General features: G+C 40.7%; 1 protein-coding gene across 1 annotated transcript in view; it reads right to left on the bottom strand.

The window, feature by feature from the left end:
* vps53 (VPS53 subunit of GARP complex) overlaps window positions 1-10,852 on the bottom strand; it is a 29,927-nt gene extending 19,075 nt beyond the window's left edge. Inside the window, exons 1-7 of the mRNA XM_082503456.1 lie at window positions 10,676-10,852; window positions 10,198-10,278; window positions 8,401-8,450; window positions 8,238-8,304; window positions 2,926-3,012; window positions 2,339-2,454; window positions 1,844-1,963 (exon numbers count right to left, since the gene is read on the bottom strand). Of these exons, the coding sequence (XP_082359582.1) occupies window positions 1,844-1,963; window positions 2,339-2,454; window positions 2,926-3,012; window positions 8,238-8,304; window positions 8,401-8,450; window positions 10,198-10,278; window positions 10,676-10,762 (608 nt within the window). The 5' untranslated portion in view covers window positions 10,763-10,852. The remainder of the gene's footprint in view (window positions 1-1,843; window positions 1,964-2,338; window positions 2,455-2,925; window positions 3,013-8,237; window positions 8,305-8,400; window positions 8,451-10,197; window positions 10,279-10,675) is intronic.
* Window positions 10,853-14,316: the final 3,464 nt, after the last annotated feature.

The raw sequence follows: 14,316 nt of genomic DNA on the forward strand, positions 1-14,316 counted from the left end.
AATGACCAACTGTGTTTTTGAACTGCTACAAAAAACATAAAGACTCAACAGGGTAAAATACTTTCAAAAAATATTAAATAAATAAATAAAAAGGCCAGTTTGGCTGTTCCTTGAAGATGTTTGTATCCGCCTGCAGACATCCACAGCATCCAATGGCACGACGGTCATTTCAAATAAACAGGAGAGGGTGGAGATGCAACATCGCATTTGGATGTTGTTGTCTGAACATCTACGGCTGTCCTGATTGGCTGCAGAACATAAGACTCTAATTATACGGGGACTCCACAGCTCACAGTGATTTCTGTGGCATCTATCTTACCACGGTTGAGCAGTATGACTCAGATGGGGGAAGAAAAAAAAGAAAAAGAAGAAGAAAAAAAAAAGCATTAAGCGATAAAGTGAGAAAGGCTTATTAAAAAATAATCAAAGTTAAACTTGCTCAAAGGTGACAGCTACACTGGCTCCATTTAGTCATGGTTCAAAGTACTGTCTGAACAAAAAAGGTTAATTTCTCAGTGAATTAAATAGAGGAATGTCAAAGAGAGCCTGTCACATAGCTATAACGTGCATATTAGCCAGTTAAGTTGACATTTTTAGAACATGACTTAATGAAAAAAAAAAAATTGAACCGAAATATCTGGGTTTTTTTTTTTTTTAGATTTGAAGCAGTGTACATGTTTTTTCATTTAACTTCGTTAAACCGCACTGCCTGAAGAAACCTTGACATCTGAAATTATCACCACATTGAAATTCCAGTGTTTTTTGTCACTCATGCCACCTTTGTACTTCGCATGGGATCCCTAATCCCTTCTCATATACCCATTCTTGTTCATGTTTTATCTGTGCAGCATTCTCTTGTCTGCGTCTGCCATCTGTGGCTGTGCGGTTGCAAATGTGTATTCCCCAGAGGCTACAGTCTGTGTAGGCCGTGTTTCTCTAGGAGAGGTCTTGATACTTTCTATTGACTGTCCAGCATCCAGCTGTCAGCCCTGCCTTCATATCTTCCCCATGTCTTTCCTCTCATCCTTCTCTCCAGCAGAGTCACTTCTTCCATGCAGCTGTTATTTGGTATGAACACTGTCTACCACACCTCAATCATAACAGAACAGAAGGTCATCTTATTATGTTTTTTTGTTTTTAGGGATCAGCTTTTGCTTTGAACCTGAATATTAACCAGCTTAATATGTCCCATACTGATTCTGGTGTTCTTGGAAAATATTAGTAAAAATGGAAATTTGGGAAGAGCTTTAAGAAACAACAACAGCACAGCTAAGAACTGTGCCTGCACGTCTTTGTGTGTGTGTGTGTGTGTGTGTGTGTGTGTGTGTGTAAGTAAATCTCTGTGTGAGGCAACCTTCAGATATTGGCATGACTGACTCAAGACTGAACAAACATCCTCAAATGAAGAATTGCGTTAGAGGTACGAGACTGATGAGAGACACCGCAAGAACAATTAATCTCAAGAACATGGTGTGAAAAAATGCTTTTTCCACACACATATGCAAAAGGAGTACATGGAGATAAAAACAGCCTCAGAAATAGTGTGTCCCTTCTCTCTCACAATGGAAGAAATTCTGGCATAATGCAACCCTATTCAGTGAGTTTCCTTCCCGTGTTTCCCTGTATGTGTGCAATATCTGCATAAACAGGATGCAATAAGCAACATACTTCATCTACTAGTGTAACCAGTTTTCAACCGTTTTTCAGCTGTAAGAAGAAATCACCCTGTGGCTACTAAAAATGAGATTCTCACCAGAGATTGCCCATGTGAGCTTGAACTCAAACTCGAACACATATACCTTATAAAGTGGCTGGTGTGCGTGTGTTCATTCGTATAAGTTACCTCTCTGAAAGCTGTCTGATCTGGGGTATGCCCATATACTTGTGGAAATGTTCGAGCACGTTGACCACTCCCTGCAGCAAGTTGGCCACCTCCCCATACTGCCTCTTCCTGGTCATGGCTCTGGAACATAAAATGTGTGCAAGTATAACATTTTTAAAAACTATCAAAACCTGTACTCTGTAACTGCAGGTGTAAAGTAGTTGGGCCAAATTTCTCTATATAATGTGCATCCAAATCAGTCCAGCAGAATTCTAGCAGCATGCTACTCACTGTATATCATGCAGTTATTGCTTCTGTCTATATGAAATGTTCTTGTTTCAGTTTCACGTGCTGCAGTATGCAGTAGAAGGTTAAAAAAAATTTTTCTGCACCACTTATAACACTGTAGTAAACCCAACTGTACCATCGCATCGGTGCAGATCATACACTAAATCACTCGTTATCACGATGGGGAACTTTCTGAGTATTTCTGTTCCTAGATTTAAGTATACCCACTCTAAAGAGTCGACACCCCCCACCAGCATGTGCAGGTGGTTCAGGGTGGTGATGGAAGTAGTGAGGTGGCGCTTGGCATGGTCCAACTGCTTTATGTCCCTCGTTATCTCCTTGACCTGTGCGGGAACAAGTCAGACAGGAAAGGCAAATAACCCACAAGGAGAAAGGGTGGGGAAAACAACATGGAATGAAGGAGGAGGTCAAAGCACACAAAAGGGAAAGGAAGAAGCACAAAAAGGTGAGTGCGCCTTGTGATGCAATATGCCAAAAAGACAGAGCAGGATTAACGGCACACCCACTGCTTTGAGAAACTATTTTTGCCTCCTAAGGGAGAGTCAGCCTGCCACTCCTCCCCCTCACAATCCCATCCCATCTTCTTTGTAAACACTCATTCTACTGGCCTTCCCTGGACTCTTGTAACACAAAGACACACGGACGGCACATTACCTGGACTTTAAATAACTTGCCGCACTGTCTCTCTTGTAACAAGGAGGACACAAATGGTAGCTCCCATCTGCTAGGGTCAAATCCCCAGTGAGCTTCAGAAACCTTTGTGTGTTTGTATACGTGTGTGTTGTTGTGTGTACCATTTGTTCAGACTTCTCAGCTTTGTCCTTGATGTCTTTGATTTTTCCAAAGAGCTGCTGGATAGCTATCTGGGCCTCCTCCAAAGCCTGCACAAAATAAAGAGAGCAACATGATAAGAAGACTTCTACTGCGCAAGAACCACTAAAACAATTAATCTCACACAGTATTTGCATGCCAAGGTTTGACCAAGTGGACAGAGAGTTTTCTGCTTGCTTCCTGGTCAACCATTAGAGCAGAATACATAACAAGAGGGGGAAAAGGCCAACAAATGTTTATGTGCTTCTTCATGAAGTACAATGTTGTCTCCACCATCATGCTATGTGTGAACAACACACAGACGCCCCCCCACAAAAAAACAACAACATACAAACAACTCAAATTCATTAGCAGAGAAGACGGAAAGTCTGTTAGGAGCAGATGGTCAAATTTGATTTATTCTTTTAGCAAACTTTTAATTAAAATATGTCACTTCAAATAAAAACATCAACTTTCTATAAAAAAAATCCAAAATCCAAAAGTGAGATTCACTTCTAATGATGTTTTGTTGTGAGAAGCAGGTGTTGGCTGCAATATTTGTCTGTCATTTGCAGTTGTGGGTCAAACTTTCATGGAATTTGTTTTTAAATTAATTAATCTGGTCACAACACTGGCTTTGGCCCAGGTGACAAACGATCACGCTAATGCCTATTCCCAGCTCTGGAATGAAGCAATGTCAAACATACTAATTGTGTGTTTAACTGACACGCTAACTCAATATCTGACACTGATAGATCCTAAGTTGACACATATGCCATAAGGCTAAGCACTGCATAAATGCTGTCACTATAAAGGCTAAAGACATCATTAGCAGCTTTAACAGCCTATTAAGCCAGGGCAGATTAGATAACATTATACGGTGGAAATTGTCAGATAGCTGAGGTGCCATTCTAATATTTCCCCATCATCTGACATGGCAGCTGTTCTTTGATGGTCCATTTTGCTCTGACATCTGATGCCAAGGTAACGGGCTTCATTTGGCCCGATGCTGTGGCAGCTCTGCAGACGCAGCTTCGACTGGCCTCGGACTCTTTTGCACAGAAGGAATGCTAACAGCCGGCACCAGCTGTGCAAGGAATTTACCACTTTTAAAAGCACCTCTGAGAAACAAGTGGACATCGAGTTAACAAATGCACACAAAACTGTGGCTGTACCACCAACAACCACCGCACAGACATATAAATACAGCTTGCACTGACAGCAGGGGATTAATTTTCCTTCCTGTTTGGTGTCAAAGAGCTGTGATTACTGACAGCCTCCTAGGGAGGCATTCAGCAAAGTAAAGATGACACACTATGACCAGTTCAAGTAGTCACGAAACACTGATTTGGCCTTTAATCCTGCAGAGGGTGTTTTAACATGAAAGTTCTTCTATTAAAACGGCATCTAGCTATCTATCCAGCCTCTCGTGTATCCTTTTCTTCGCTTTTTATGCAAGCTGAGTAATTAATTGGAAAAAATTAGTGATCCCTCTTTGATCTGATGTTTGGGAGAAAGAAGTGCCACTGAATCTTTAAAGAGGATCCCTGGAGCACATCTTAAACAAACAAAGTGCGCGCACAAGAGGCTTAAACTTCCCAAGCTGAAATTTGTCGCTCATGCAGACTCAGCTGAGTCAATCTGGCTCGCTTCCTAGCGCTCATTTCCTGTATTTAGCCTTGAGGAAAGCTGAGAGAGACCACTGCCCAGCAGGCGCCTCTATGCCAGAGATGTTATCTGCACTCACAAAAACACGCACATCCAAACCAGTGTGTCCCTAACATGCAATAAGCTGCACATGTTCCATGGCGCACACAGACTGTATTATGGAGAGCAGACAAGAAGCGGAGAGCTTCGATTCATTGTTTGAACGCAGTTGGGATGCATTTTACCTCTCCCTCTGGCAGACTCTCAGCGTTTAAAAGTAAAGGGCATATTTAATGTTACTTTTGAGTTCTGCGCCAAACACAATAAATCTGATCAACAGCTGAAACGCTGCCTGAGCAGCTTTCGTGTACATTTCACTGAGACAATTTAGACAAAGGAGAAAAGCTCAGGAAATCGCCACTCATGTTAAAAAAGGGTTGCTATAGCCAAATGTAACAGAAAATAATATCAAAGGCAGCATTTTTCAAACGCACTCTTGTGTATTTAAGAGTGGCCAGCTACTATGCTGCTTCTACTGTTTTTCTTCAGAACTTCATCTGCACAAAACTGTAAAACACACATGGTGAGATAGCTTCAGGACTGCAGAAGACTAAAGATGAAAGCATGGAAACTACAATAAAAGCCCAACAGCCAATTTAAAATGAACATTAACTAACAATCTAAGGCAACTCAATAGGAAGATAACCCAAAAGTAACATAGATATAATATGCGCCTAACACCGTGCAGGGAGACTTATTACGGTGATCCAAATCAAAAGACACCAGAATTTCTAAAAACAAGAGTTTTCCTTTGATTACTAATATAAACAAGTTGAAATTTGCAGTTATTGTGCATAACTGCTGCCAGGAAAGCATGACGTGGTCTAAGCAACCCAAGGAAAGCCTTCCTCCACCCTTTATGGGGTTTATACAATCATCATTTAAGCACGCACAACATCCAAAGACTCAACAACGACAGCCGCCACCAACAGATTATTGTTTCAGTGCACCAGCCACTCAACAGCAAATCATTATTTGGTTCTTTACCTCTTCCAGCCACTTTTTTCTTTGTCATTTAACCATTATTTGGATGGTGGCTGGTGCCAATCTGCCATAAACCTAAACAGCAACCAGTTAACAGGATTGTGAATGGTAGGCAGAAAATGATACCAAATATTTGATCTGCAGTTCGAACCCATTCAAAACAAAATTATTTAACGTCCTTAATTTTCATTATAGAAAAACACAAAATAACCTCTTCATTAGTGCTATGGCGTTATAATCAGATGACTGTGGAGCAGGTGTGCGCCCCAAAAAAAACAAAACCCCTCGTTGCCATGACAACGAGCAGGCGAGAGGATGCAAAGACCAAGCTGTATGTGGTGGGAAACTTGCAGGCTGGTAAACAAAAGCTGGTAAATTTAAAATATAGCCAGATTAGCAAAAACATCAAAATTAAACTTTATCATTAGCATGTTAAATAATAGCATCTGTAATACTAAGTCATGCATGTAAACTACATATGAGCACTGCTGCCATTTCTTTAGCTAATGGGAGCAACCATCCTATTATAAACCAAGTTCGTGCTGATAAAAAAGAGAAAAGCATTTGGCTGATTGAGTGTCTTGTGCAAGATCCAGTGTTATTGTTTAAAAAACATAAAGGCAAGTAAATTAAAACAAGCGTTTCATTTTCTTCACAAAGATGCAGATTCTTAATCTTATAGGTGCAATTTCACAAGGTTGCCAGCTGAGGATCTGCGAGGTGTCAAACCAGAAACTCTGATGCTCTTGTCCTCTTACTCACTCTCTCTCTATTCCTGTTAGAGCCAGTTTGCACTGTTTTGGAAGGAGTGGTGCACATGTATGAAAGGTTCACTTTTTGCAGTGTCCTGCAAGGAATAAATTTCATTTTTTTTACACTGAGCAAACCCTGACAAGTTTCAGATTAGCCCTTTTTCTGGGCATTTGGAACTAATTAGAGAAAGAGTTTTCTAGTGATCAGTTAGTCTTTTCACGTAGCAAACAGCCGTTGGAGCACAGATGATGCTGGTGGTTGCAGAAAATGGGTCTTTGAGCACCTGCAGATATTTTGTTAAAAAAGCTAAACGCTTTGTGATTATTAAAAATAATAATAATAAACCCACTCATTAAAAAGAAAAGAGAGAGGAGAGATAACAGATCTCTCCTGGACATTCATGCTACATCCACTCGCACAGTGCTCTCTGTAATTTCACCCTGGTCCTCAAACATGTGCAGAGAGAGAACATTAAGTTGTGTTTCAAATGAACCGAATACTTCGTCAACAATCGTCGCTGCTTATGAGAGCACAGTCTTTGGTTACAATCCAGACACTAAACCAACATTTTCAGTTTAAAGGTTAAGCCTAAAGTTAGTGTGATGAGGGTGAGAACATCTACAGGGTTGTGCACTGTGAATTTGCCCCCAAAAGCTTTTAAAGTCCTAAAAACACAATCTTCAATTATCACCCAATTTATTCACCCATCTGTATTTCACCGGACTCTGACCACTAAGGCAGTCACATATCCATATTCAGTCAGCACATGTGACAGTCTAACTCTATAGAAACTCAAAAAAACCTCAGTTGAAGTCATACCCAGACTGCCTCAACTTTCTCTCTCTTCCTAATGTGCTCACCCCATCCTTCATTGTAAATATAACTATCTTGGGTTTCAACTGGAGGAATGCGCCGAGCTCAGTGAACAAGTTCGGTCAATAGCAGAAATAAGAAAATTGCTGATCTTGTTGTTTTTACTCTATAGCTGTCTGCATGTTTCAGTTGCCCTCTTGAAATGCACACTCCTCCATCTTTCCATCTGCAGAAAGGATTTTCCCCCTGGAAAAGTTGGAATGGCTCTGTGGGGTTGGAAAAACAAAGTAAAATTATTGTGTGAGACTGTTTAATGTTATTGGTCTGGAGGGGATTTAAAGTGTTTCCGCTACCAAACAGTAGCTAACTGGGAAAGACGCGGCCACCGGGCCAGACTACCTGACGACAATGCACACCTAATCGCATGAACTGGTCAGAACACGCAGGGCTCACCCACCAGGTGTCACATTCACTTTAACAACTCTGACTTTGCAAGGACCTGGATTAAATCAGGAGGCGCCGTTTTTTCGTTTTGTTTTGATTTTATTGTTTGTTTTTTTCCCAGCCATGATCTCTAAAGAAAAGGCAAAGATTCCAAACCCTGGGTTGTAAAGAAATCTAAGTATTTACATACGGGAATCTATTTCACAGACGTGTTTTCCGTAAAGAAGGGGCAGTGTGAGCTGCGGGAATGGATCTGAGTCATATTGTCCTTTTCCATGGAAGCAATATGGAGAGACGAAAGAGAAGGAGAGGGGGAGGGGCAGCGTCTTCTGAGTTTGTTACAGCCACTGGCACCCTTTTAACTTCAGGAGAAGGATGTAAGCCTGAACACCACAACTAATGAACAGACATGTTATGTATGGGCATAATTACTTTCCTTCGTCTCCCCCACTGGGGATTACAAGGTCTTCAGTGTGTGTTTTAGCATCGATTTGTGAGAAACAGCGGTGCATAATAAAACACACCTGCTATACATGCCTCGGGGGACAATTATATCAATATTTCCAAAACAAAGTATATTTCAAGGACAGCTTACCTGTCTGCCATCTTGGCCTACATTGGTTTGGCCCCTCACAACTGTCCTGATGTTGTCATCCAGACGCCTGCCAAATGTGAAAGAGCAATTTATTCACACTGAGGGTAAGATACAAACAAGGAGAAAAATTGACAAAAAACAAATTGACTGAAATCTAACTCACCGTATCTTCAATCGAATTTTGTTTACCACATCGTCGATATTAGCCAAGGACTGATGGAAATACAAAGACAGGAAATCAGGGAAGTATACAGTGAATTTTCCCAACACATTTTAAAAATCTGCGTTTTAATGCAAGTTGACTACTGTTTTTTAAGTTCTTCCATTTTCCTAACTATGTATCATTTCATGTGTTACATTTAACACAAAACAACACTGAGCATAAACCCATATGCAGCTGCTTTTCACAGATTTGTGCTTCAACAAGCAGATAGCTTTGTCTCAGATGATACAGTCAGTTCAGTAGATCTACACAGGGCTAGTGTAACTCCTAACCTAACTATTATGCATATAACACAATAGGACGAAAATGCCTCCACAACTGTGCTCACCTCTGCAGTCTAAACACAAACTATAGGGTTACAGTGACCCCTTATGGAACTAGAGTATACACATGTTATGATATAGATGGTTTAGATTTAACTGTTGCAAGAGGAATAAAACAAATTAATATGAAAAAGGATACTTTGCCTAATCTATCAACCAAAGCTGCAAGAAAAGCAACAATAAATTTCAATCTTTTCTTTTTTGTATTCCCTCTATGTCTCACAGTCAGGTTTGAAGCAATCATATGGAGCCAAGTGGCATTACTCACAATCCAGGCCCTCACTGAAGCAGAGGTAGTCAACAATTGTTCCATTCCCTTCACAAACAAGCCATAACTGTACAGTTCTTCTCTCATGACCTTCTTCTTACATTTAATCATATTTAGCAATTTCAGCAGGACACTGACACACTTCAGTTGCATTAGGTCGTCACTTTGGGACCCTTAGTACAGACCAAACCATCAGCAGGACATCATATTGGACATGATAAAAAAAAAAAATGATTGAGTCCTCACCAGGTCTAAATACAACCTGAGATGGACAACAAAAACATGGCTTTTTACACCATGTCATTGTGTTCACTGTTTAGTTAAAAAAAAAAAAAAAAAAACGCAGAAGGACAGTGTCACATTTTCAGTACACCCTATTCAGTAGCTTGTGAAACCAAGTGTTTTCTTGGTCTCTCACATTTTGGTGGAAGACTTTGAGGCCACTCTTCTTTACAACCTTCTTTCGGTTCATCGATGTTTTCAAGCATTTGTTTATGCTCAGCTCTAGTAAAGTTTGCCCCAGAATTCAGTCAAGTTGATGTCTGGACTTTCTTTTTTTGTAAACATTGCACGGTTCGACCTCAGGGGTGAATTTGCTCAAACATCCAGTTCTGGGAAGCCTGGCAGCTGTCTTGAATGTATTAATTTTTTATTTATTTTGTAGAATGATAGACTTCAAATTGCATAGAAAATTGTTGAATCTAATTTGCCCATAGGTGTGAATGTGAGTGTGAATGGTTTCCTGTCTCTCTGTGTTAGCCCTGCGTCGGGTGTCACATGTCCTGCCCCTATGGTAGCTGGGATAGGTTCCAGATGACTATATTCACAATACTACGACAAACATTCCTGGCTGTCTGATTGGCCTGAATATGTAAAGCCTAAATGCAGGAACCTACTTCCAAATGGGTCCTGTTACTCTGCCTGCTAGTTTAAAGCTCCAGAGTAGAATGGGATCATTCATTGTTAATACTACATTATAAGTAACACCGGGACGTTTCCCACTGTGGCAAATGAGAACATGACTTCTAACTTAAAGATTATCACTTGATTATCAATTGTGTCAGTCTGTGTCTGGACCACACCACATCTGTATATATGTGTAAGTGAAAACCTGGCTGCAATCAGTTGTGTAGCACTTCAGTGTACCTGCTCGGTGGGGAAAAGTGTGTTGATGTATTCCACCGCATTGAAGTCGGCTCTATCCAGCGGGTCTTGGCTGGGGAATACCTTGCACACAAAAAAACAAACAACGTTTGGTCGGAAACTCACGTGCTGACCGACAGATACTTTGTATAAACATGTTGTTAAATGAGTTGTGATGTGATGCTAATTATTCATTATATGATATACTAAATTTAACAACAACAAGAGATAAAAGCTAAGGCTAACGTCGTAACGTTAAAGCGATCATATTTTAATTACTTGACATGCCTATTGCAAGCCCAACACTGTTAATATTACGGTCAGCTTGGTGTTTAATAGCTAGTATTCTTAGTCCAGCTTTTTACCCTACAGTAAGCCCGCAAGATGGTTAGCCTACCTGCTGAAAGCTGTCAGCACATTAGCAAAGACCAACAACAACAGGTTACAAAGAAATCCTTCAGTACCGAGGTGAAGCGGTTACCTGTTCAATGGCTAGCTGCACCTCTGGGGTTAGATGCAAAATAGCCTCTAGATCTTCAGCAAATTCAAATTCTTCTTCCTCCATCATTGTCAAAACAAATACAAAGCAAAGATCTCTTCGGCATAACACTTCCTGGACAGGAGGCTTCTGGGATACCGGTGACGGAAGAGGAAATGCTGCATTCCATGACTGTCGGAATTTACAAATTTTGGGAGGGTGGGGGTATTATTGTAGGGTCTCTACCTTACACTATAAAGTGTCTTGGGGTGACTGTTTAGCAAATCGTGATTTGGCAGTACATAAAGAAAAACTAAATTGAATTATTTTTAGATTATGATATAAATGTAAAGTAAAAGTAAATACTCAGGACCACAGAAATGTTATTTAATAATGTTGTGCATGTTTTATGTTTGGTCATGTTGTTTTATGTATGGAAACAGGGCTGCAAATCAGTATTAGTGTTTTCTTAGAAAAAAGTCAAGTATAATAAAGACTATAAAGTAAGGTAGGAAACTTAATTTGTCTTCTTTTGATAATACAGATGACAGTGTTCAATCTATTCAATCTAGTTTGAAAAAAGTTAAAGGATAGAAAATATGTCAAAGAGGATTGACCTTTGTTCTGTGGTGTTAGCACAGGGCTTGACTGTGCACCTTTGTTATGCCACTTATTGTTTTATCTCTTCCTTTTGCAAGCTAAGTAGGTTTTGGTTACAATGTTGCATATGTGCTGTGGGACAACTTGCAGTATATAATTACTATTTTTAAAAATCTATTGATGTTAAAAAAAAATATCATCTAACAATTATAGGAGACAGGTGTAATTAACACAACAAGTGTTTTAGTGTTTTTCTGCATGGATTATTTTCGAACTTGTGGGTAGGACAAAATTGTAGTGGCCCACAAATAACTTAAAATGAGGAATAATGAAAGTCCACGATGAACTGCCAAAACAATACAATTACTGGTAGGTTATATAATCTCATATCTCAAGTTACATGAGTGTTGCAATACCTTGATATGAAACACGATGCTGGTGAATTAAATTAATCAAGAAATCATTGTAGATATTCGGAACATTGTTATTTGGCAGATTACAAGAATATCCTAGATTTTGTGCACAACAACAGGAACTCATGAGAAGCATCATAAGGTCCCATCTTTTCTCCTGACTGCATGAGAGGTCATGTGTAGTTTCAAAACTATTAAATGTAAATATAATAATCAATTAAATACAGTGTGCTTGGAAAATATGCACTTTCTATTTACTCCCACTCCTTAAAGCCTTGTGTGAGATGATGTGATGAAAATCCCTTCCCAGACTATTCTAATTAAATTTTACACAGCCTTACGAGCTCTTCCCACACCGAGTGTCTGCCTTCAACAAGTCTTTAAATCTCCTCATAGCTCTGCTCTAATTTTAATATATCACCATCTGCTCCGACCTGTAAATGATTCCCTGGACAAGGTGCCTGCTCCTTATTGTAAGCACAGTTTTATAAGCTTACCAAAATTACCTGCTATATATATATATATATATATATATATATATATATATATATATATATATATATAAAAACTGACCCACTCCACTAGACTAACATATTTATAACACACCTTGTCATTTAAGGAGCAGCAGTGCCTCCTGCTGTCATGAGAAGCAATACACAAACACACGTGCACATGTAGACATGCCTCATGTGCTCCAGTTTCTGAGTATGTATCTGCATTTCGTAGCAACTGTTATGAATGCCACAGTTAAAACCCTAACATGCAAATGAAAAAGGAAGCAACATAAAATCCAGAAATGTTGCCGTGTTCTTGGACTATGAGTTCGTTCAAGAACAACGGACCAGAATAGGAAAATTATACCTGAGACAAAGTGCTGTAGGTCTGGAAGCAAAATGCTGCTTTTGGGGGGGAAATCTTGGAGCTGCATTGTGCTTCCAGGACTACAACACTTTGTTTCCTCAGTTCACAAACACTCACGGAGTGTTGTTTGCAGAACAGATGATGCAAGACAGTGGTAAACATGTCCATGTTCAGACTGTTGGAATTAAATTCCATCCATCCATCCATCCATCCATCCATCCATTCGCTTCCGCTTATCCTTTTCAGGGTCGCGGGGGGTGCTGGAGCCTATCCCAGCTGTCATAGGGCGAGAGGCGGGGTACACCCTGGACAGGTCGCCAGTCTGTCGCAGGGCCAACACACAGGGACAGACAACCATTCGCACTCACATTCACTCGCACATTCACACAATGGCAATTTGGATTTTCCAATTAACCTATCCCCTCAAGCTGCATGTCTTTGGACGGTGGGAGGGAATTAAATTCAAAATGAGCATATATTTTTCAAAGGACAGTACAAAGATAGCACATCAAATGCTAATGCTATTTCATTCTGTTTATTAACTTTGCACACAGCATCCCAAATTTCTTGGAAACAGAATTGTAAATTTTTATCCTGTTCGGTTTTTGAAATCAGTTCTCCCCAGTGTCGAGACTGGGTTTCCTATAAATGGACTGAGGCAGTTTCAGGATGATTTTTATGGTCGAAACATCTGAAAGTAAAGTTTGGTCACAAGTTATTTGATCATTTGTAATTTTTTTTATGTGACACTTTTTAAAAAATAAAATATTCATATACAGTTTGGTCCATAATATTCTTTTTTTTGTAGTTTTGCTTCAATCACACAGGATTTAAAATGAAACAATCAAGATGTGAGTGGACTGAAGGGTGGAGTGCCCACTCCGGGTCAGGGATGATTTCCTGCCCCAAGTGGAGGAGTTCAAGTATCTCGGGGTCTTGTTTGCGAGTGATGTGAGAAGGGAGCTGGAGATTGACAGACGGGTTGGTGCTGCGGCCGCAGTGATCCGGACACTGCACCAGTCCGTCGTGATGAAGAGAGAACTGAGTGTAAAAGCGAAGCTCTCAATTTACCGGTCTATCTACGTCCAAGCGGCAGAAATGAGCTTCCTCCGAAGGGTGGCCTCTCCCTTAGAGACAGGGTGAGAAGTTCTTCCAACCGGGAGGGGCTCAGAGTAGAGCCGCTGCTCCTCCACATCGAAAGGAGCCAGCTGAGGTGGTTCGGGCATCTGACAAGGATGCCTCCTGGGCGCCTTCTGGGTGAGGTGTTCCACCGGGAGGAGGCCCCGGGGCAGACCCAGGACACGCTGGAGAGATTATATCTCTCGGCTGGCCTGCCGGGGGAACGCCTTGGCTGGGAAAAGGGAGATCTGGGCTTCTCTGCTTAGGCTGCTGGCCTAAGCAGAGCTGTGAAGCACTGTCCTATCAGATCTGCAGCATTTGGCTGAATCTGAGCAGAGAGTATCGCCCTACGCTTCACAATCCACCCTGCTCCTTCTACCAGCATGCACATCATCAGTAAACACTTGTGACCCCTGTTCTGCCGGAGGCCATACCTGTCCATGTGATGTTTTGCCTCCACCACATCTGACAGATAATGTGACATGCTTCAGATCATGAGCTGTTTCTCTCCTTCTCCATATTTTCTCTTCCCATTATTCTGGTACAAGTTCATCTTGACATCTGTCTAAATAATTTTTTTTCTCAAAACTGCACAGGCTCTTTGAGATGTCTGATCTGGCCTTCTTGTTCTTTGAGTGCAACCTGCTCAAC

Source organism: Aulonocara stuartgranti (genome assembly GCF_965226115.1).
Source record: "Aulonocara stuartgranti genome assembly, chromosome: 14".
Lineage (NCBI taxonomy): Eukaryota > Metazoa > Chordata > Actinopteri > Cichliformes > Cichlidae > Aulonocara > Aulonocara stuartgranti.